The sequence below is a fragment of the Varroa destructor genome, unplaced genomic scaffold (genome assembly GCF_002443255.2).
Source record: "Varroa destructor unplaced genomic scaffold, Vdes_3.0 BEIS01000003.1, whole genome shotgun sequence".
Taxonomy (NCBI): domain Eukaryota; kingdom Metazoa; phylum Arthropoda; class Arachnida; order Mesostigmata; family Varroidae; genus Varroa; species Varroa destructor.
In genome coordinates, this window is record NW_019211456.1 from 7,631,748 (window position 1) to 7,652,740 (window position 20,993).

The 20,993-nt window shown below is 42.6% G+C and overlaps 1 protein-coding gene across 11 annotated transcripts in view; it reads right to left on the reverse strand.

The window, feature by feature from the left end:
• LOC111246174 (filamin-A-like) overlaps positions 1-19,361 on the reverse strand; it is a 73,123-nt gene extending 53,762 nt beyond the window's left edge. For 3 of the 11 annotated variants that reach the window (XM_022795327.2, XM_086985206.1, XM_022795322.2), the window contains exons 1-3: positions 18,581-19,360; positions 12,176-12,685; positions 11,771-11,972 (exon numbers count right to left, since the gene is read on the reverse strand). In XM_022795327.2, the coding sequence (XP_022651062.1) occupies positions 11,771-11,972; positions 12,176-12,277 (304 nt within the window). In that variant the 5' untranslated portion in view covers positions 12,278-12,685; positions 18,581-19,360. The other 8 variants (XM_022795328.2, XM_086985210.1, XM_022795325.2 and 5 more) reach the window with 7 other exon arrangements.
• Positions 19,362-20,993: the final 1,632 nt, after the last annotated feature.

Below are 20,993 nucleotides of genomic sequence, written 5' to 3' on the forward strand. Positions count from 1 at the left end.
TGTTCTGCTAAACGTTTTCCATAGAATTTTTGATCTATTGCTCATGCATGTATGTGCTGTTATCCATCTAAATGTGCCTCAATAAAAAAATGGCAAGCACAAAATGCAACTTGGGAACAACCTCGTAATTGCCGTTGCGTCACTTTTACTTCGTCGTAACAGCATCGTTCCGCTGGTCAATATAGAAACAATAAGCAGGTCTAATAAATAGTGTTATGGGAAGACTGTCGTCATCCGCTCACCGCTGCTTTCACATCGTCACTTAGAAGGGGCAAATGCCGTAAACGACGGTATATCAGACAGCAGGTGCAATGATTCCGTCCATTAAGACTTCCACTATAAACGTTGTAATCTAGGAGTACGGAATGGCGTGCTCTCAACGCGTTCACGGCCAAACGTTTCGCGAATAATTCAACAAAGAAAACATCTCGTTTACGTACATCAGACTAGTACAGAACTGAAATATATATATTATTTGAGAGAGTTAAGCGCGATATATTTAAATATCAACTGTTTAAAAGCCTTGGTATACACCTGGCCAACTGAAAACCACGAATAGTTGTCGTTTGACGAAGAGGGCGCGCTTTACCTTCGTACGCGGTTCTTCAAAGATGTGCCCTGTCCATTTCAAATGATGATAAAGATGGTTATTCCTATTCAATCACAGTGATTAGACAGTCTTCCGCGTAGGACTTTGCAACAATAGCGCCCGTAGAAAGCCGATTGTCTCTTTCAACAATAGCAACATCGTTACACAACGACCCAATGTACTACAGTCGAAAATAGACATATAAGTACAATTTTACTTTAAGACACAGACAAACATAAATCAATTGACTTACATCGAAGTTTAAAATTTACGTGGCTTTGTTGTTTCGTACAATTAAATTAATTTCTCAAAAAGAAAAAAAGATAAAAACAGGCACTGAATTTATTCGAAATATTTCGGCAACAATCCCGAGATCATCGAATTGCACGGTTTCCGCTTAGAAGACTCGTTATTCTATACACGAAATGATATTTTTGAGAGTCTCAAGTTGTTATTATACAGAAAAACTAAGATAAAATATCTATTGAACGCACACTCTCGTACTTGTAACCAAACCAGGTAATGCACGATTTAACAACAGTGCAACCACAACAACTAATGCAGTCATAATAATGGCGAGGAAGCGCTCATGATCGAAGCCAACCCGACCAACTCTAGTACAATATATTTTGTTACTGACAACCCCTTAATACATCGATCCCCCCCGGATCGGATAGGGCCGAAAGCGCAAGAAATCCTACACTGTCGCATTCTATACTCGTATATATGAGCGTGACTGAAAGGAGAAGCTGGCGTGCGACGGCTACCCCGGATCGCCGCTACATGACGACCTGCTCAAGCTGTCAGGAACAAAGATCGATGCACGGTTTGTCGTTAACCGTTATACATTCTAGAAAAATGTGTAAAATCTTTTAAATGACGCAATTACCGCTCGTGAAGTTTATGCGGGTCGTGATGGACGTAATAATGATAGCGGTTTGATAGAATAACATGGTATCAGAATGTTCGTTTTACTTCGCGAACTTCGTACCGGGTCTAATTGTTTGTAAGTTCTGCAAGCACATAATTGGTGATCGACCCAGACCGTAGTAGCTGTAGTGTGATGTAGAAATAGCAAAAACGATTATTTGTATTTGTTGACAGGAGTTCCTCTGGATTAATCACTTACTATCGCCATATTAAATACTGATGTTCCTATATATATATATATGGTGAATGTTACCTACTAAGGACAGTCGTGCATCGAATGAGCTCCCGTCATCGCTAATTGGCTATAGGAACGGAATAGAATTTTCGACAAATCTGGGATCTTATCGGGAACTCGAACTATGAGGAAACACAATTTTCACACCCGATAATTGTAAGCGTTTACGAGCAGATCTGTTACCGGCACCGGCAGCAGTTCGACTAGAGTATAAATATTATTTTGTCCTATTCGTTTGTAGAAATGAACCTGATTTGGCCAAAGTTCGCATGCATTGCGAGTATCCTAAGCCATATAATAACTCCTCTACGATAGTTTCCTCGATAACCATTTATACTTTATATAGATACTTTCTTAGAGATAGCCATTTAAAATATTGCTCAACAATGATTACAGAGTTCCGTGTTTGTCTGACTAGCTACCACATGCTATCCACAGCCTCATTACGAGCCCTCTTTTGTCACCGGTATTGTACATAACAGGTGGATCAGCGGAAAAATCGACCATAATCAATGCCATCATCATCGCCATTCCATGAGGGTTCATTCGAAGAAAAACATTAGCGCAATAGGCGAGTGGGAAGAAATTTCGAGATTGCATTTGTAGATATCATATGCGTACTACATATTTGGACAGAAGAAGCGAAAGCTGTTTTTTTTTTTCTCGAAACCGTTTCCGAAATGTCGGGTCACACGGGCGACGCTAGTAATTAGCGTAACGGGACGCGTGCATCGTTATTGGACGTGTATGCAGTAAGCATTCAGTTGTATATTGAACGTACCAGTGCCCCTTGTGGGCATAATCGTTGACACGTCTAGCCGTTATACTCGGCCGTGTGTGTTGTACGTCGGCAAGCACGAACTCGCGTCGGACGGCGACGTGAATAGCGAGAGACCGATGAGCGATGGCGACTGAGTGTTCGATTGCGAAGTCGCAATGGGTAAGGTACTGCTACTACAGCGTATGAAGGTTTGTTCGAGAAACAACCATAATATTGTGAAGCAAATACTCGCCCGTGAATCGCTGCCCCACGATGGGGCAATTTTTAGTAGCAATAAACGGTCGATTATGAGGACAATTTTTCATGGCGTAGTCGATGCTTGAAAAGAAGAAGAAAAGGAGAGCCACCTACGTATGCTAGCAACATGTACGCCACAAGACGTAAATGCCATTTAAACGATCCGAGTAGTAGCGTCACTTGTTAATTATATTGCCAGCGAGCAATAAACGCTTATGTATGGTAATTGGTCTTCATTCGCAGAGACATATATGCGTGCTTACACACAAATAGTCAGACACTATATAAATGGTAGCTTAGGACTGCAGTTGTGAGGCTGCTGCTGCTGCTGCTGCTGTTGCTGCTGGTATCAAGAGGACATCACCCCAGCTTGCCTGGACTCAATGAACGAAGATCGAAGAGATCGTAGATATGGAACATTTTTCCATTGTAGTTGTGCTAATGTACAATATTGCCGTACTTTTTTACTTAGGTTTATGCATGTGTGCCCATGCTAAAGATAAGTGCGTTCGCAATATACCACCACGAGCGCATACGAGCTTCGTTCGCTGCGTTCACCCCCGAAGTCTTCTTCATGATTAAACATTTCTATTTGGTTAATATTGACCGCCGTCGCTTACGACGCAGTACTTCGAAATGTGGTAACTGCTACTTCTAGTTTGAACTGAGTGGCCTTCAGAAAAGAAAGCAGGCGGTAACAGATTGACTCTTCATGATCCAACTGATTAGAATTATATCAGTGTAAATACACGTAAGTGTTTTCATCTTTTGCATGTCCCTCTTTCAGTAACAGCATTGGTTTTACCCAGAATGAACTAGACATCTAGAAGTACAACATCTTCGAACTTGTTCTAAAAATGTTTATCTCATAGCTACTAGTTCAAGTTGTTGCGGAACTGTTTCGTCCTTTACCAGAACGTCTGGCATTGTTACACTGCACACAGAAGCTGCTCCGCTAGAGGAGCTTCGCAATACTATTCACGGTCCCACTAGATGGCAGGGATAATGTTTGCGCAGACAGCTTACCAGCGAGCACTTGACAGTATCAGATTATCTCACGAACGACTACACAACGACCGACCTTCGTACCAAATACAAATGAATATATCTCCTTCTCGTGATAGAACAACTGATAGTGGCACTCCGATATTACAGAAACTGGATAATGTTCGCTATACAAAAGCCAATTACTGTAACCACGTATCTAGAACGTACGCTCCTGCAAAAAGCAGGCCAAAAGAAGTCAACATCGGAAGGCTCTCTCTCTCTCTCTCTCTGGCTGTTTGTCATTAGGGCATTTTCGGGTTCATCGTACTTCAACTAACACCGGAAAAGCCGATGCTTCGAGTGCTGTTTTTCGCCTCGAAGTGATGTTAGCGTATTGTTTTGGCTTACGTTTTGCCGCATCAATTGGTACCAGGTGTTGATAAGCAGAAGAGTATTGAATTGAACGGTGCCTTCGTACCGATGACGCGGTTCATCGTTTTTTTACATCGCACGATCGCATTAAGCTCTCGGGATAAAAGAAGGGGTCAAAGTAGGAGGATACCAACGGTGATCTTACGGATCGCGTGCAAGAAGATGTTAATGTATTCCGATCATATTCAATAACTCAAATAGCGACCCTCGTTAGTAGGACAACTATGAACTGTAGCAGCTTCGTTATAATGCCGCACATTGAAACGCCATCGAAGGGCAACCAATGAATCTCCTGTCAAACAGATGAATTCTTAATGCAGTGAAAGAGACGGCCGTGTGGTGTGTTTGTTTCTTTTTAACATAGTGTTTCAAAGTGCATTATCTGCTCGCAGACGCTGCGCTTGGTTTTTGTTTGTGCAAAAATTGGCCATGCTCTTATAGCCGCAAAAGGCCTACATATGTTAGCCTGTTTTTTACTGTCGTAACAGTCTTCCTTCGCTCTTAGTTTGGCCTTCGCCCTTACGTTGGCCTCATTTGTGCATGGTGTTTGGGGCTCATTTACAATTCGGACGAGCTCAATCGTTAGTATGACATATATAAAACATTTTCATATACTTGCATATATCGGTACATCGCGCATGTCCAGTAATTGAACTTGTCAAAAGAGGCCCTACTTGCTTGCCTTAATAGGAAATGAGACCATTATTCAGTGCCAGTGTTGTCCGATCTTTATATAAGACTAGACACTCAGACGAAATATATGTTAGCAATTTTACGCATTGACGAGAGAAGCATAAAGCAAAGTGTCGTAAGGATAACTGGCGTTAGCTTCTGAAGATGCTCGGATCGCGTCTGGGTGATGATAATGCACGGCGTCGAAATTACTGCAAAATACATACGATTCGATATCATACGGTATGTTAGCCGATGAAAAGGTTGCAAGCGTCTTGAACTTCAGAGTCAGTTTGCTTTTTTTGTACAGACAGCTAATTATGTGCGTTCTTCACTCGCAGAAAGAAGTGCATACTTTACCAAGTAAGCATGTCTTTTCATCACTTATGCCTCATATTTCTATAAAATCTTCTGGTGGCACCGTTACTGTTACGGGAATCTCGTGGCTCGCTCTTAACGAAATAGGAGCTGAGAAGAATAGAGCAGAACGTTCGCCCTTTGGGGAAACAGTAAACACGAGGCACAAGCGATGGCTGCATCGTCCAAGCGAAGGATTACAGGAACAGCAACATCGAAGGCGTGATAGCAGTGCTGCTGTGAGCGAAAATGCCGCGATTATTGTGATAATGACAAAGTAACTTCTGCAACTTTTGTACGAAAAACCACGAGGTCGACGGTAGCAAAAACAGGAGAAGATGCTACTCGGGAAACGGTCGCCAGTGATTTCTAGTGCACATAAAAGTGTCTACTATGATTCCCTATCTCACCGGTGGCGTCTAATTGCACACCAGTTTCGGGCGTCTCGCTCCCGGTACTTGTTTTGAAAATGAGCGGATCTCGGCAGGGGGGTTAACGCTCGATAGTTTTATGCGCGCGCTATAGTGCGCTCTAACGCAATGAAGCTGAAAGGGGTGGGAGGGGGACAGGCCCATTGCTCACTGTGGAACAGTTTGTTGAGCTTCAGGTTGAATGCAGCGAACGCCGAAGTATCATCGCACCACTTGTACCTTAACTGCCGCAAGAAAGCTCCACCCCGCCAACGAAGACTCTTTTCCCCATTTGACGCCGTTCAGGGCGACCGCGAAATCCCGCTAGTTACCGCCATCATCTCTACGAGCGGCGGAACATCAACAACAGTAAACGGCCCCAACAGCGGCAGCCTTAGCTGAGCTAAGTAATAAGTGCTGCTAGAGTAGCTTCTTATCATTATCCTCAGCAGCAGCAGCATACCTCGCGCATTCTAGCCATGGGCGCTGCTGGGTCGCATCATTGTGGAGGAAGACCACCAGGTCTGGTGCTTGAACCAATGGTGCCAACGCTAAAGCGTTTGGGTCACTGAACTAAACGACCGCCACAATCGACGATGCTGTTGGCTGTTCGCCGTTAGTGCTGAAGCAGCTGATGTAGCTGTTATTGTAAAAATGAGACGCCAACATCGACGAAAACCGCTAGAAATAGCACCAAATGAGGAGGGTGAAAGACTGAGTGGCCCCGCAATAGAAGCAAGTACGTGATAGTTCTTACAGCGCAATTGCTACTTCGACTTGAATAGCTACCCCAACCGCGGTAGCCACCTCCGTAAAGAATTCGGTCCGCCACTGAACTCGTTAGACTCACTACCCTCCCTCTGGTCGCCATTCGTCAGCATTTGCAATCCTCGCGTCATCCCTAAACGGAACGCAGACGCTATAAGGGCAAGCCGGCAAGAGACAACTACTGAGAGCTGCAATGGTTCTGACGTTATTTTTGCAGCGAGCCTTATAGGTGGGAGGAATCCCTTTCCAACCATCTGTGGCTAGGAGTGTGTTAGAGGAATATGAGCTGGCTGGGTAGAACAAAGGTAAAAAGCAGGGAGCGAATGCTCGATAACAATAGCTACTAGCTGACAAAGCTCAGCTCTATATAGAGCAGCAGATGCACGTATTAGAACACGAATTTAAGAGTAAGTACACGTCTGTGGCCATAAAAACGCACACCGAATGGCTTTGAAGCCTCCTAGCAGCTGAAAAAAAAAGCTAAATTAATCTATTTCAACGTCAGTACTATATATGTATATTAGTTATTGTTGCCTTTCGAAGATTTGCTAGAATCGATGGAACGGAACGCGGTCCCCCCGACAGAATTTGCGCTCTACTGCTTAATAGTACCTTTAAAGTACTCGCAAGGATCCAATAGATACACGCGGAAGATGGACGCCATCTGTAGTTATCGAACAGACGTTCGCCTACGCATAGCGTAAGAGATACCGAATACTTCAACACATGTTGATACATCTGACTAAATATAAACAAAACAAAGTTGATTATTTCTTTATTTACACATGCATCCATTTTTAGTATATTACAAAATGAATGAAACATTAGATAATATTTTAATTGTAATTAAATTATAACATAATCGTAACAAGTAAGAAACATAATCGATTTGTCTCGGATCACGTCACAGCGTCATCTAGGCGCGCTTAATTTCTGCCTGGCGTCAACAGCCTCTGCATCTATTACAGTGCGCGTATACCTTACTAATATGAGCTAGTGTACAATTCGGTATGTACATGACACAGACGTATCTGATGCCGAAGGCCTTGAGGACTAGAGAAGCGCTGTGTAGGACCGCGTGGGTCATGACTTCTGAGAGTCTGCATAAACCGTTTGCATGAACGCTGCAGTTGTAGGCGCGAAAAATATGAGGCCGTTATAAGGTGTCATATCTTTCTGTTTGAATGGCGAGTGCCGAAAAGTCTACGAGAGAATCTTTTCGTCAATAATTAACTATGATCGTTATCAGGACTTTTTGTTGGAACAGTTTATGTGTAAATAGATGGCACACAAACTACCGCAACGAAAAGAGCAGTGAAAAGCAGATGTTTTTCAACTAAAACTCACAGAGACTGGCTTTAAAATACACGCTTCCGTGTAGACCGGCATTGTCTACATGCTTTCCGAACAGATTTCGCAAAAACAAAAGCAGAGATAAAAAGAAAAAAAAAGGGCTATAACAGTAAAATGCCTATTACGGCAATGATTCTCCCTTTCGTAGCAACAAGTCAACGAAACACCTAGTAGACACCACCAAATTTATAATATGGAGAATCTAAACGAGCCTGTTTTCTATCTAAACCAGAAAAAATCAATTATAAGCAATGGGAAAATCCCACCAGCTTCCGAATAAGCAACATCTGTGAGCCATTAAAACTCCGGCGGGGTACTGCCGCCGCAACTCTAACACCTAACAATATATTAGATCATGCAGTATGTAAAGCAAAAGGGTGAACTTTTTACAGTTTCTTCATTCTCCATTTTACCATATTTCGATAGTAATTTATATATTGTGCTAATGTGTAGCATTATCGACAATTTATTGAGATTGGCATATTAAGGAATTATGGGATTTGTGAAAAAAATTTTAACCTCTGGGAGCAGCGTCTAGTAGATATAGTGGATCCGAGAGGGTCTTCATTTTGTTTGTCATCATCTTTTGTTGTGTGAGGTCCATCGTGTTTTGTTGAATCGTTCTGGCTGTTTAATGGCACTTTATTCAACTTATGTTAAGACTATACCTCAATTGTAGTCGTACAGCGAATACCGCTAGTACTGGACTATCATCGTAGGCTACGCGGCTGTATATCTATCTCTCTTGGGGTAGTGTATTTATCACTAGTTCTCACTGATGGCGGCTATGGTAAAAGACCTATCGTTTCTGGGATTTACTATTAAATGTAGGAACGGATTACTGATGTATCGTAAGGTTCGTTTCTAGTCCTCGTTCAAATTACGATTTAAACAATTTTTCAATTGTTTTACCTAGGTAAAATAATTGAAGTAAACTGATTGAGGTAAAGAGAAAAAGAAGGCATTTCATGGTTTACTTCTCCACAAGATTCGTTTTTAGGTTCAAGGTTTTCTTGCTATAATTTTCTAAACGACGAACACCACATTTACATGGTGAACTGTTTCTGCCACTGTAGTCCCAAATAAACCTTATTTTTGAAACCCGCTCGATTTTTCTGGCTTGCATGGCTCATTGTAACCCCCATCCTCCTTCCCCCAATACAAGTGTAGTTCTAAAAAAATTGTCGCATAAATAAGAAGCGGCTTAATATAGTAAATTCGGTGTTCAGCCACCAATTTACATTTACGGTATAATTGGCAAGAGGCATGTGACGATTAGCTTACGCGACTTGAAAACTTAAAGAAGAACTAAGTTATCTGGATGCGTTTAATTGTATCTAGCAGTGAACACATCAAATCTAAATAATAATGTTTTATATACAATAAATGATATGAGAAAATTGCTAGTACTGCAAGTACTAAATTAATTTACAAGTAAGTATTTCGTTTCCAATAGAGTTTATCTCAGCCAGTCGATACGGCTGAGTAAAGATGAACGATGTTGTATGTATCAGTATGGATCAGCAAATCGAGAGATCATCTTATACAATTTCCATATGATCGAGAAATATGGATGAGTCCGTTGATGCAATAGCGTTTATATACAACCTAACTAAAACATATTACCTTTGTACCGCATATGAAGGCGCTAGATTGCCAAGCTTGAGGATTTTTCGTTTCTCTTTGACATACACTGTTACGTAATAAGAACAGGCCAATAGGAAAGAATGGGTTCGTCAGGCAAACAGGAACACGGTAAGTTATCTATAGGGCCATTGTCGCTCGTTTCTATTGGGTGACATGGTGACTGTTCGTATATATAACTTCTAGCAGTCTGCGAATGGCATCGCATTACCCGACAAACATTACTTGGTGTTATTATTTGTATTTACTGTTGTCGCCTTTAATATTTCGTCATTAATTTAGATCGTTTTCTAGAAGGGGAGCTCAAAACCTATCTATCTCATTCGGTAAATGTGTTAGCTCTAGCGAAAAGTATCTTGACACCTTTCTATCCCTATTTCTCATTCTGTTTCAAGTTCTTCGATGTTTCGTATTCTTCAACTTATGCTGGGTTCTAGTTGTCTAATGTAAATGCCCTAGAACTTCTGACGAGAATGCATCGGAGGGCTTAGAACGCTATCAAATGTATTCATGCTATAACGAAACATTAGGAGTAAGTGTACGAGAACAACCAGAAACAAATTAATGAGAAAAGATATAGGCACAGAAAAATTAACACTCCACTACGAACTTCTCACCATACGACTTTTATTAAATATATCCTGTGGGTAATTTTCCCAAGCGGTTTCAGACCTATAGCATTTAGGGGATATCAAACTGTTTGTACTCAGTTATAGTCGTCTTTAGCAACATGTTTATTTTCTCCTTAGTGCCGAACGGCCAATTATTTCCAGGGGAAAAATGCACACAAAAGTTTTTCCATGTTCTAAATTTGCTTTTTATAGGTATGGAAAGCCACTTGCGTCGCTGTGGCCCATAAGCCAAAAAATTTAGTAACACAGTCTGGTTTCAAGACTAAAGATAAACATCTTGTTATCGATGAAACAGCGTAATAGTCGATCGGATTCTGCCGTACCTCATTGCCATTCGTCTGCCTCTTCCCGTTTGCCATCCCGTCCCGATTCCTACAACACAAGGAACCTCCGCCGAAGCAAAAAACGGTCAGTTTGTTCTTTGTTTCGCATGGGATTTAGCATCTCATTTAGCGTAAAAGTGTCGAATTCATTCTTCCCCGCTCGCCGTGGGGGCTCTTCTAATAACGAAGAACATATCGAGTATCATTATGGCTACAAAAATATCTTCTTACTATAGCTAAATTGATCTTGTTATATATACTTTGGATAAATAGCCAACGCCGCGAAACTAGGCCAAGAACGATTGCAGTCTATGGAAGATTAAAGGAGTTTCGTGCATTATTCATACCAATAAAACCTGTTGATGAAAGGCTTGAGGTAATCCTGCCGCCTAGCTCTACGTTAGTTGTCAGTGTAAATCTGCCATCAAAGATGTTCTTGCCAATGGTTTGCTCGGTAAATCGTCACTTCATCAACAAATATGCTACGTGGTACTAACTCAAAAGGCTAATTTCCTGGTTCGTTAATATCTTTGCCATATATATATATTATATATATATATAATTAATGCTTTGCTTTTGTAGGGATTTCCGCAATGCAATGTATCGAGCCGAATTCCGAGTTTTTCGGAACGTAGTCGTTGCAGTGCACAGCAGTGTAGGTAGTGTTGACCGCGATCCGTGCTCATACTGCATGTATTTACATAAAAAAAAATGTATGTATCATTGGATCTGGTCTCTTTCGCCACAGCTTCAACATCATAGGGTATTGGTGGCAAAGTGGCGATAGTGAGTTGTACACGATAAAATTCGGGAATTTTGATTGAAAACAACCAACTACATCGAGCGGCGTTTAAAATTTCCGCAAATACTGATTTACAAACTTATTATACTACCCATCGTACTTTCCAATTTGTTCTATTGTACTACACAGGGCAATACGCCGGATGTTGTGAGCCCTTTTCCAGCACAGATTCCATAACAGTTTCTCATTGCCGAAACGTCAACGTCATTGCTCTATTATTTGGCGCCAACAAACAACAGCAATACTTATTATTACCATAAGTATTATTACTACTACCGTTGTAAAAACGACAAAGAGAATAGTATTTCAGTGTGTTACGTGTTACTCTTACGGCGACGTTACCACTTCATTGGCACTTTATCTACATACTGAAAGCGCCTCACGTCGCAGAGGCAGACGATCATCAAAAGTGGCAATCCTGGAACGAGCAAGTTACGTAACAGGGATCGAATGGCGAAGCGGCAAATAAAAATCTAACGACCCTCGTCATTGCGTCGCGGATGGCTCCCATGCGATTTGTCGGATCCTGGGTGACCTCATACATAACGACGCATAGATGAGGCCTTTAGAAAAACATTGCAACTTCAATAATGTTTCTGTATAGATTTAAGCACCTACCAATATTGACAAGCTTGACGTTGTCAGCTGCAATAGCATTTAGCGCAACCTGGACATTCTCAAGGTACTGATGCTGATTCAGCGGATTTCTTATACGTCGCAGTCCCCGTGAGGGTCCGGGACCGCCAGCCTTGTTTTGAAGGACTTCCACCAACGAGATCAGTTTCAGGCCATTGCACAGGTCTGCACGAAGATCATGAACCTGACAGACGAAATACCACAGAGAAAAAACGAATTTTATTTCAAAAAAAAAAAAAACGACCAGTTTATGAGAAATTGCCAGATCTGTTGCCACGGAAAGTAGTCGATTTCCGAAAGCTAAATTATTTAAACAAAATGCTTTATACCAAAGAGGTAGTTAGAGAAGGTGCAGCACTTAATTATCGTAATAGAAACGTGTCTCACCTGTTCTCCAGTGGGTTTGAGTTGTTCGTTGACCCAGTTGGTGAAAGTCTTTTGCTGGATGTCGACCCATTTAGCTGGAAGTGGCGCAGAAGCTGTTTCCATTGTGTACGCTATTCCACACTGGTAAATGCTTTCACAACGATGTACTCACACGGCACTATAATGCACTGGGCTCTAACTATTACACTTTTAAAGACACATACACACTTGATCGTATCACTTGGTAACCCAGTTCGAAAAGGGGCCAGTTACTAGAGAAACTGCACGATATCGGCAACAGCGAAACGAGAAGCGTAAAATATTCAACGGTACTGTACTATTGCTAACCGTACTGTTATTATACTGACATCATTGCAGGCTTTCCTGTCCTTCATCAGCGCCTGCACGAGCTGGGTGGCCTGTTGTTCGTTTCCAGCGGTTCTATAATTCAAGTGGCTGCACTGTTCACGTTGAACACTTTTCATCACTGCATCTTATGATATGCCGCTGCCGCTGTTGATCGTACTATTTCTGAAAAGTCGTAAGAAAACGCATTAATGTTACGCAATGCGTTCAGATTATAATGTGGCCTATCATAAATGTGGCATTGATTCAAATGGGTGCCATGTGTTTGCAGGTTTTCGACACCGTAGCTGCTTAATCTTGTTGTAATGAACAAAAACCCATGAAGGCCTATCTTAATGACTTATTGCTAATTCCGTCGTCTCTAAACCCAGCAGCCTCCCGAGAAGTTGCCGTTTGGCAAAGGTCCCTATATTTTCCATACACACACGTATGTGGGCTTGTTGTGGCTTTACAGCGCCGTTTACAGCGTTACAAGTTGTTACTCTCTAATTTGCAGCATATACTTGTTAAATATTTCAGCAGATTTGTATGGCTACCATACCAGATAACTGGACACATCTAAATCGGCATTTAACACTCCAGAAAAACGAGTCTAAGGCTTTTTTACATGTAGTAAAATTCCGGCAGAACTCATTTATATCAAATAGACTATGGAAAGCCAAAGCATATCCAGCTGGGCAAGCAAATACACATTATTTCTGAAGATCGATATATTATAATGCAATTGCCCATTATCAGAAAGAGGCAAGACGGATTTCTGAAGTGTAGCTCGTTCAAACAAAGGAAGCGAACCTCTCACATCATTCTTATATATTATACAGGATATTACCTAATGCGGTGACACAATATCGAGCACGGTAACGGCATGTATAGTAGTTCACTGACATACACATGAGCTAACAAATGGGCGGTTCGGGCGCACTCTGAATTACTCCCCGAGACGCTCACACACACACACACATACATATGCACGTTTATATAGAATAGTGTTCTGTCAGGCAGTTGAGCATGTGTATATTGTCGGACGTATATGGTACGGTACGATCTAGTGATACCCAGATAGACTTCTCACAGTTAAGCCGATAGAAAATATCCGGCAGGTATTTGTTTTTTTATATTCATTCTTTCTTGTGGCACTCGTTTTTTGTCAAGCAATTCGTATCCATAGTTATAAGCCGGTGCGTATCGCTGTCGATGATGACGGGGACAGCGTTGAAAAGCCGCTTCAAGGTCGGCTAGCTGGGTGGCTGGTCAGCAAGTGAACGGAAGGATGCGAAGGTGAGAAAAAGCAGAAGCTGCTGCTATTCGTACGACAGACCTGGCGAAAACAATGGATGGCCCAGTGCCAATCATAATAGTTGTACCCGATGCCGACAGCCACTAATAAATATGTAATGGCAAGCAGCGACACTGTCGCCCCGGACAAACGAGCATTTCTCGGTGCGGCGGCGCGCGTCTGGAATAACTTGCCTAAAATCGGTAGAAATGGCAGGGACAACGTTTGCCACTGTGCTTTCGGTTACAACAGTCACCCTCATTCGTGTCTTTAGCAGCCCACCGAAGAGCATTGAAGAATGCAGTTATCTGAACGTCCGTACGTATAGCTATGACTAGGATAGTTGATGCTGTGCGTGGTACTCAACGCGCCGTCACACGTACAGCATGAAAACGAGGAAAACCTTATGAAACCTTACATTGGTTGCGTGATTTTCGCCCTTGCTGTTCAGCTTACAAAGTCACTCTGCCGCCATCTAAATACCAACGAAGCTGACGCCTTTGTTATGCCGCCAACGAAGTCCCTGTAGACCATTTTGTTAGTCTTTGAAGTTCTATTTGTTGCTTGCATTGTTGCTTGTTTTTTCGACATACTCGCTGCCACGGAGAAGCATTTTACTATTGGTACCACTTCTTTCAGCTCCATACAATTGAGCAGTTTGCGTTGGAATCTTCGCAGTATAATAAAAATTTTCTATAGATGTTCGCCTCTGTCTCGTTTGAAAACAACACAGAGAGGAAAAAACAGTAACAACGGTTGCTATCTAAGCAGTAAGATGTTTTTTGTCCGTATAAACATTTTGCGAAGATCTTGATTAACCTATGTACAGTTTATGCAGACAATGTAAAAATGCTACCATTTAAGTATGAACACCTTAAGAGAGGTACTAGTCTCTTAGATCTTCGATTAGAAAGAGACGTACAGCGTTCACCTTTATTAGCCCACGAAGAAAGACATAAGACAAACTTCTTTTTATTACAAATAACAATGTGCTGTTTCTGAATTCTGAAGGATTCAAAGAAATAAAATACGATCTTCGAGGAAGAGTCTAGCAAGTCCACCTTTACAATACAATGAACAGCTGTCGGCATTATAATCCATTTAAATCAAGACAACGATAGCTGTTTATATATTTTTATGGATGGTATTCTTCTCTTCGTGGACCGATAATACCCATTCGATTGAAATTGAAATTCTCGTGGCACATCAGCCAAAGCTGAGAAACAGTCACTTCTTTTGAAGGCTAACTTTGCCTGCTCGCCTATAGCTAGGTAAGTATTATTAAACAATAAATTATGTATTGCTCCTCTACTCGAACTACCTCAACCTAGTAAAAAAATACAACCCAGTTAATTTTAACCTTGCAACCAGACCAGATAATAGTTAAACTAAAAAAAGATACGAAGCTAGGAGTTGTACGATGCACCGCTCAGTACATATTCTTGTTTCCTTTATCTATGATCTGCCCCAGTTTCAACATAACTAGCAACAACGTTAATCTAACGCACACTGCCACAGTTAACCAGCCTTCAAATACGCACACACATAGACCATGAAACGGGACCCGAGGTGTTTCTAGAAGAAACAGGAGTCTTGACTTTTTTTCTATAGACTCAACTTACTATCAAATATATTGAAAATTTTTGGAACACGAACGGCCGGGTTAACTGATCCCAAACAACTGCAACTTTCCGTTTCGGATTCGAGTAACTTTGGTAATCTTTTCATTTGTCGTTGCAAATTGCTTGTTGCAGTTTGATTCCCTCAGGACAAAGCGACACTCGATGAACTCAGTAGGAATTGCGACAAAAACAGCAAGTACGATAACTTAAGACGCAACAACAAACATTGACAATGGACATGACACGAGGGAGTGCGCCAGTTGAATAGAGAACGGATGAAATTTGGTGCCTTTGCTCCGTCCTATCTAGCCAGCTATGGGCCTTTTCTCCCGGCACCCCTCAATAGATTCAACGATTAACCGTCTGCGAAAGACCAAGACGACGCACTACGCTAAGCGGAAAAGGACACCAAACAACGAAATCTAACATAATAAAAACCACTGACCGTAAAAACAGCCTCTGAAAAATAAGATGCTGCTAAATCAATATCAAACAGTAATAGGATTTCAAGCCATGGCCAAATTAATTTCAAACCCGAATGGCAACGATGACGGCACGCTCTGCCGTCCGTCACCTTCTGGTTTATTCTATTGCATTGTATATAGTATACTGTGCTCGCCTAGAAGCCAGCCACTGATTCTTGCCTATTATTGCTAGTGGCATAAACTGGCGATTTCCACTACCGACGGAACTGGACTTCCATGATCTCAATAGGAAAATGAACGGCCAAACTATCTTCAATCGCAAGGTAGGAACAAGGGTGTCAATGTAACTGCTAGAAAAGAAACCATTAGGACACGAAATTCTGTTGATTTTAAACAGCTAATATCAGCTTAACCATGCCAACATTATTGATAGGAAATGCACCGATTACAAAGGCCAAATGAATTTATCCTGGACTGAGCGACACTCACGCAAGGGTTCCAGTGGGCAAGATTCGCAAAATATCTTCTCATGAACATGGATGAGAAAAACTTGATATCGTTCTGACTTCCTGCGTCACAGCAAGAATGACCGACAGGGGTCCTTCTAAAAGGACACTTCGCGGAGTTGGTGATAAATCGAGATGATAATATTATTTCTTCAAGATCAAAAATCCGACAGCTCGGATTCATCGAGTCTCATTCTATCTGTGATTAACATAAATCACGTCGTTGCACGCGAGTGGTTCCACGTTATGCATCTAAATTACTCCTTGCATTAAATCTAGCAAATATATATTGTGCTCGAAAAGCTCGTTACGATGCGTCCTTCGTATTGTGTATTAAACAGTAATCATATTCGGTAATAACGAAAAAAAAACAAGACCTAATACTGAAGTAATTCGTCCCGTCCACCTACCCACAAGTAGGACCATCCCAGACTAATAGTGGAGGTTTTCCTCCTTTGTACCTGAACGTCTTGCGCCCGCCTACCCTTATCCTATCTATACATTCTGTTGTGCCCTTTTTATTATAATTTAAAGAGTGTGTCTGTGTATGTACCTTCGATAAATAGGGACCGTATTGTAAACGAATATTACCAACTCTCGTTGACCGTTTTGATAACAATAGAAAGGCGGAGATGATACGATGTACGTTTTCGGCAGCGTATCCGATACGCGTGATATTTCAGTCTTTCGGTTGTTGTTTGGGTACGACTACCACTAAGACTGCTTGTCGTCGTCTTTTTCTTCTGTTTTTCGTCTTTTCTGCTGCAGCCGGCTGACGACTCCGGCTGTCGTTTGTTTAAATCGTTGCCTTAGCCTTCAGCGCTGGTTACGAGACGAAAACGAATAGACCAAGTGGCCGACAGGCGCCGTGTTCGTGTTTTTGCTAATGCAGCAGCTGGCGCTTTTACTACGGCTAATATTAGTGCCGTCACCGCGAAAGGAGACTGAGCGATCGACCGACCGACCGACAATTCGAGAGATAGACAAGCGCGCATGAAGGGTTAGTGCGGTTGGCACTGCAACGCAGAAAGATTACGTGCACGTAAACGTAATTCTATGCGATCAAGCCCAGTATAGCAAGACGGATTTTGACAATGCATTTCTGTTCTTGTAACCGCGCATCTTTAGAAAGTAGAACGCAAACGCAGGTAGGCACATAGATAGACATTCGCAGCCGCAAATAACTAACTGCTCAGACACACGCGCAGACGCCCAGGTGTTATGGCAGCTAGCAATCGACTTCAGCTACCCCTCAGCTCTCAATTACTACCGCTACTGCGGTTATTGATATTGGCATGCATCACTGGGCTGAATCAACTGATGAAGGGACGACCCGTCACTCAGACTCCCGCTTGCTCGCCCACCCACATCCGATGCTGACCTATAGCAGAGTAAAGCAGCACTAGTATCTTTGTGGTAGGCCTAATAATAAACGGCTCGAAAATATCCAACGGAAGGATGCACCGCACCAGCCAATATAGCGAGTGACAGATCCCACGAAGTAATGTCGACTGTACAGAACGGCCTGGGTTAACATTCGTATTTAAAATCGTGGAATCTACTCTGAGCTTGATTTGTCAGTAGAAAATTAAAATAAGTGGAGAAGATCACGAACGGAGTTGCTCGGCAACGCGTAAATCGACCAGCTCTCAATCAGGTGATAGCTGTCTTCATCTATATCGCTTTTACCCGCTGTTGGAAACGCGCAACTCTCAGCCCGACTCAGACTTTAACGACTTAAGGTCTGCCCACCTCAGATTCCGCATACAGTTCGACCGCGACACGTCTTTAGCTCGACCCACTGGCTGGCGGTACTGGTGACCATAACCCAATTTCGTTTATGTTTAACAGTACAGTTACGGTCACGTTGTTGTCATGTTGGATCTTAATGATATTACGAGATTGTAAACGTCCACAAATACCTACAACCATTATAATAAACACAACAATCGTACGAGTCACTTGAGGAGAGTTTTATTCAATGGATACGGTATCCTACATAAAGCGCTTAACTTCACTGAATCCACCTTATTGTCGTATTCAAATAGCAGGCCTAGGCGTGTCTCCTAACGATCAGGACGACGGCCCATTCAACGTGTGAATATTCTTCGTAACTATATACAATTTTCAAAGGGTTAAAATACAAGCTTCGGAACTAGAAGCCTTTGAAAATGGTGTTTTCGCTCGACCAATCATCTCAAAAAATTGAGTTACATGTACATCCGACTCACCACTGGCTGTACACTGTCTTTATCCAACATTAACACAACACATGTTATCCTTTCATCGCCAGACACCACACGAACTATACATGTACACTGAGATTGAACACAGCTTACATCGAAAACCATTTGCCACAAATTTCCCTCTACCGTTTACTGTACTTGTTTCCGCCGATCCGTTTACGTTTATCTCGTACAAAATGCTCGTTCAACAAAAATGGCACCATGTCAATAATTGGTATTTTGTCACGTATAGATCAATGCGCACACGTGTTTGTTTAGGCACATGCATAAATTATCCACATTAGATTGATAAACAGGTGCTTTCTGCTATCAAACTGGTGATTTTTTTGCGTCTGTTACCCTGTCAAGTGTCCTGCTTTCATTAAAAGTCAATTGCTCTTACTGTACACACGTCGTACGCGGCGCATTGCGTATAATCGTGTACTGCTACTATTATTTCACAACGACTACTTTGTTCTCTGTCAGCTTATTGCCGCACCTTGTCCGCACAACGAGTGGCGCCCCTCCAGAGCGGCTCCGGCGCTCGCCGGCCAGACTGATAGACACCGGAGGTTATGCGGTATGTTGGAGTCACAGCTTCGTTAGACGATCGCTGCTTGTGACTCTTGCGTCAGCCGCACCGATCCTGAGTGACGGCACTTCGGACAGCGGCAAACGACTCCGTCGCTTGTTCGTTCGAGGGAACGAAGGAAGGACCGACACCAATACACGACAACACCAATGACGTTGACGCTGCTGCCTCCGTCGGCGAACGGCAGCCGAGCAACTCCCAAAGGCCCCTTCATCGCTACCGAAAACTGGCGCGTAAACAAAAAAAAACGCTTCAAGCGTCCCCTGTTGGCCGTCGAATGAAACTGGCGCGAAACCGAAAATGAATAGAACGCGCTGCAATGTATCAATCCGCATTGAAAGATGTCCATGTAAACTTTACACGTCTGCAGCCGACCAGCATAGGTGGTGTGCCGAACTCTAAACAACGGCACTTCACGATAGCGGCTGAAATGTCATTTATAACAGTACGTTTTTTCAAATAGGATATCCTTTGCTTGGCTATCACGCTGGATACAGCGTTTGATGAAGCTGTGCGCGCAACGAAGTGAGTCACAGTTTTCCCGTTACTAATTTCAAAACTGCTTATCAGTTGAAAATGTCATACCAACCTTCAGCAATGAGTTGCATGTTGCGAAACGCCTTGTCGCCTTTCTGCCTTAAATTCTACAGTCTCCACCTTCTTCAAGTTCGCAGCCAAACTCAGCTCTGCTGCCGCCGCATGCGGCCTTGGTTGGACCTGCTGAAGTTACGGCTCAATGACGTGTCCTAAATATCCTAAAGATATAAGCACAAAACACGCACAAACCATTCGTTCGATGACTTGAGGCCCAACAGACGAGAACGCTACCGCCAACACGGATTGCATTCAATAAGAATGTAAGAAAAGCGCCGGTGGCTAACGAGAATGACTGGGTTAGTCCTACGAGTACTCAGACGGCGAATACGATTATGGTTTTCAAAGTGAGCCTGACACACGACGCGCACAACGTGCCCTTCGGAACAATAGTCAGGGACTCCGCATACATGAGGTACAATCACCAGTGCCACATTTACTTTAGTTCGTTCGGGTTTTTAATCTGAAAACTCACAACATAAATGAACAACTTACACAGACAGTGTAAGAACCTGTACGACTGCATGTGAGTAAACAAGTCTCGATTTCGAGATCAGGGTTCATGTTTCGAGGGCAAAGCGTTTAAGCAAAAACGAGCTAGCGCATCAAAGATTTGTCGGGAGGTCGCTCAGGTTCGAATGAAAAGTTTTACAATATCGATAGACGCTATCTACCGCTACGACACGAATGATATCTTGAAGCTGCAGCCGAATTATACTGCTAGGAAGTGCGTACATTCTGCCCGTTATCAATTGTGTGCGTCGATCACTGCATTAAGTACACAACACCGAATCCAACCTTCGGTTTGGAGACTCATACTACCTAAAGACATCGTTGTCATAGCCGCCCCTCACATTTAGACCATGGTATTAAACGAACTCATGCCACGTATTAGATGTGACCAAGAAAGCTACCTTCGGTCCTGTGTTGCCCGGTAATCAACACCTTTGCTCTAAGGAACAAGCACTACGCAGCTAGAAATGCCTCATACGCTACCTAAACGAATTCAAGTTATTTTATACAAGCTCGTTGCTGTATTGTTCATTTCAATTGAGGTCATTCGAGCGTCAACATGTGCAACGAGGGCGAATGTGTTGAACGCTGGCTGAATACGATTGACTTACCGAGAGTGACCCTTATCTGTGCGAGCTCCTTGCCCTTCCACCGCATATGGCCTGATAAAGGACGTTGCGCTTCTGGACACGAAGGGAACGTTGAGCAGATCTAGTCAAG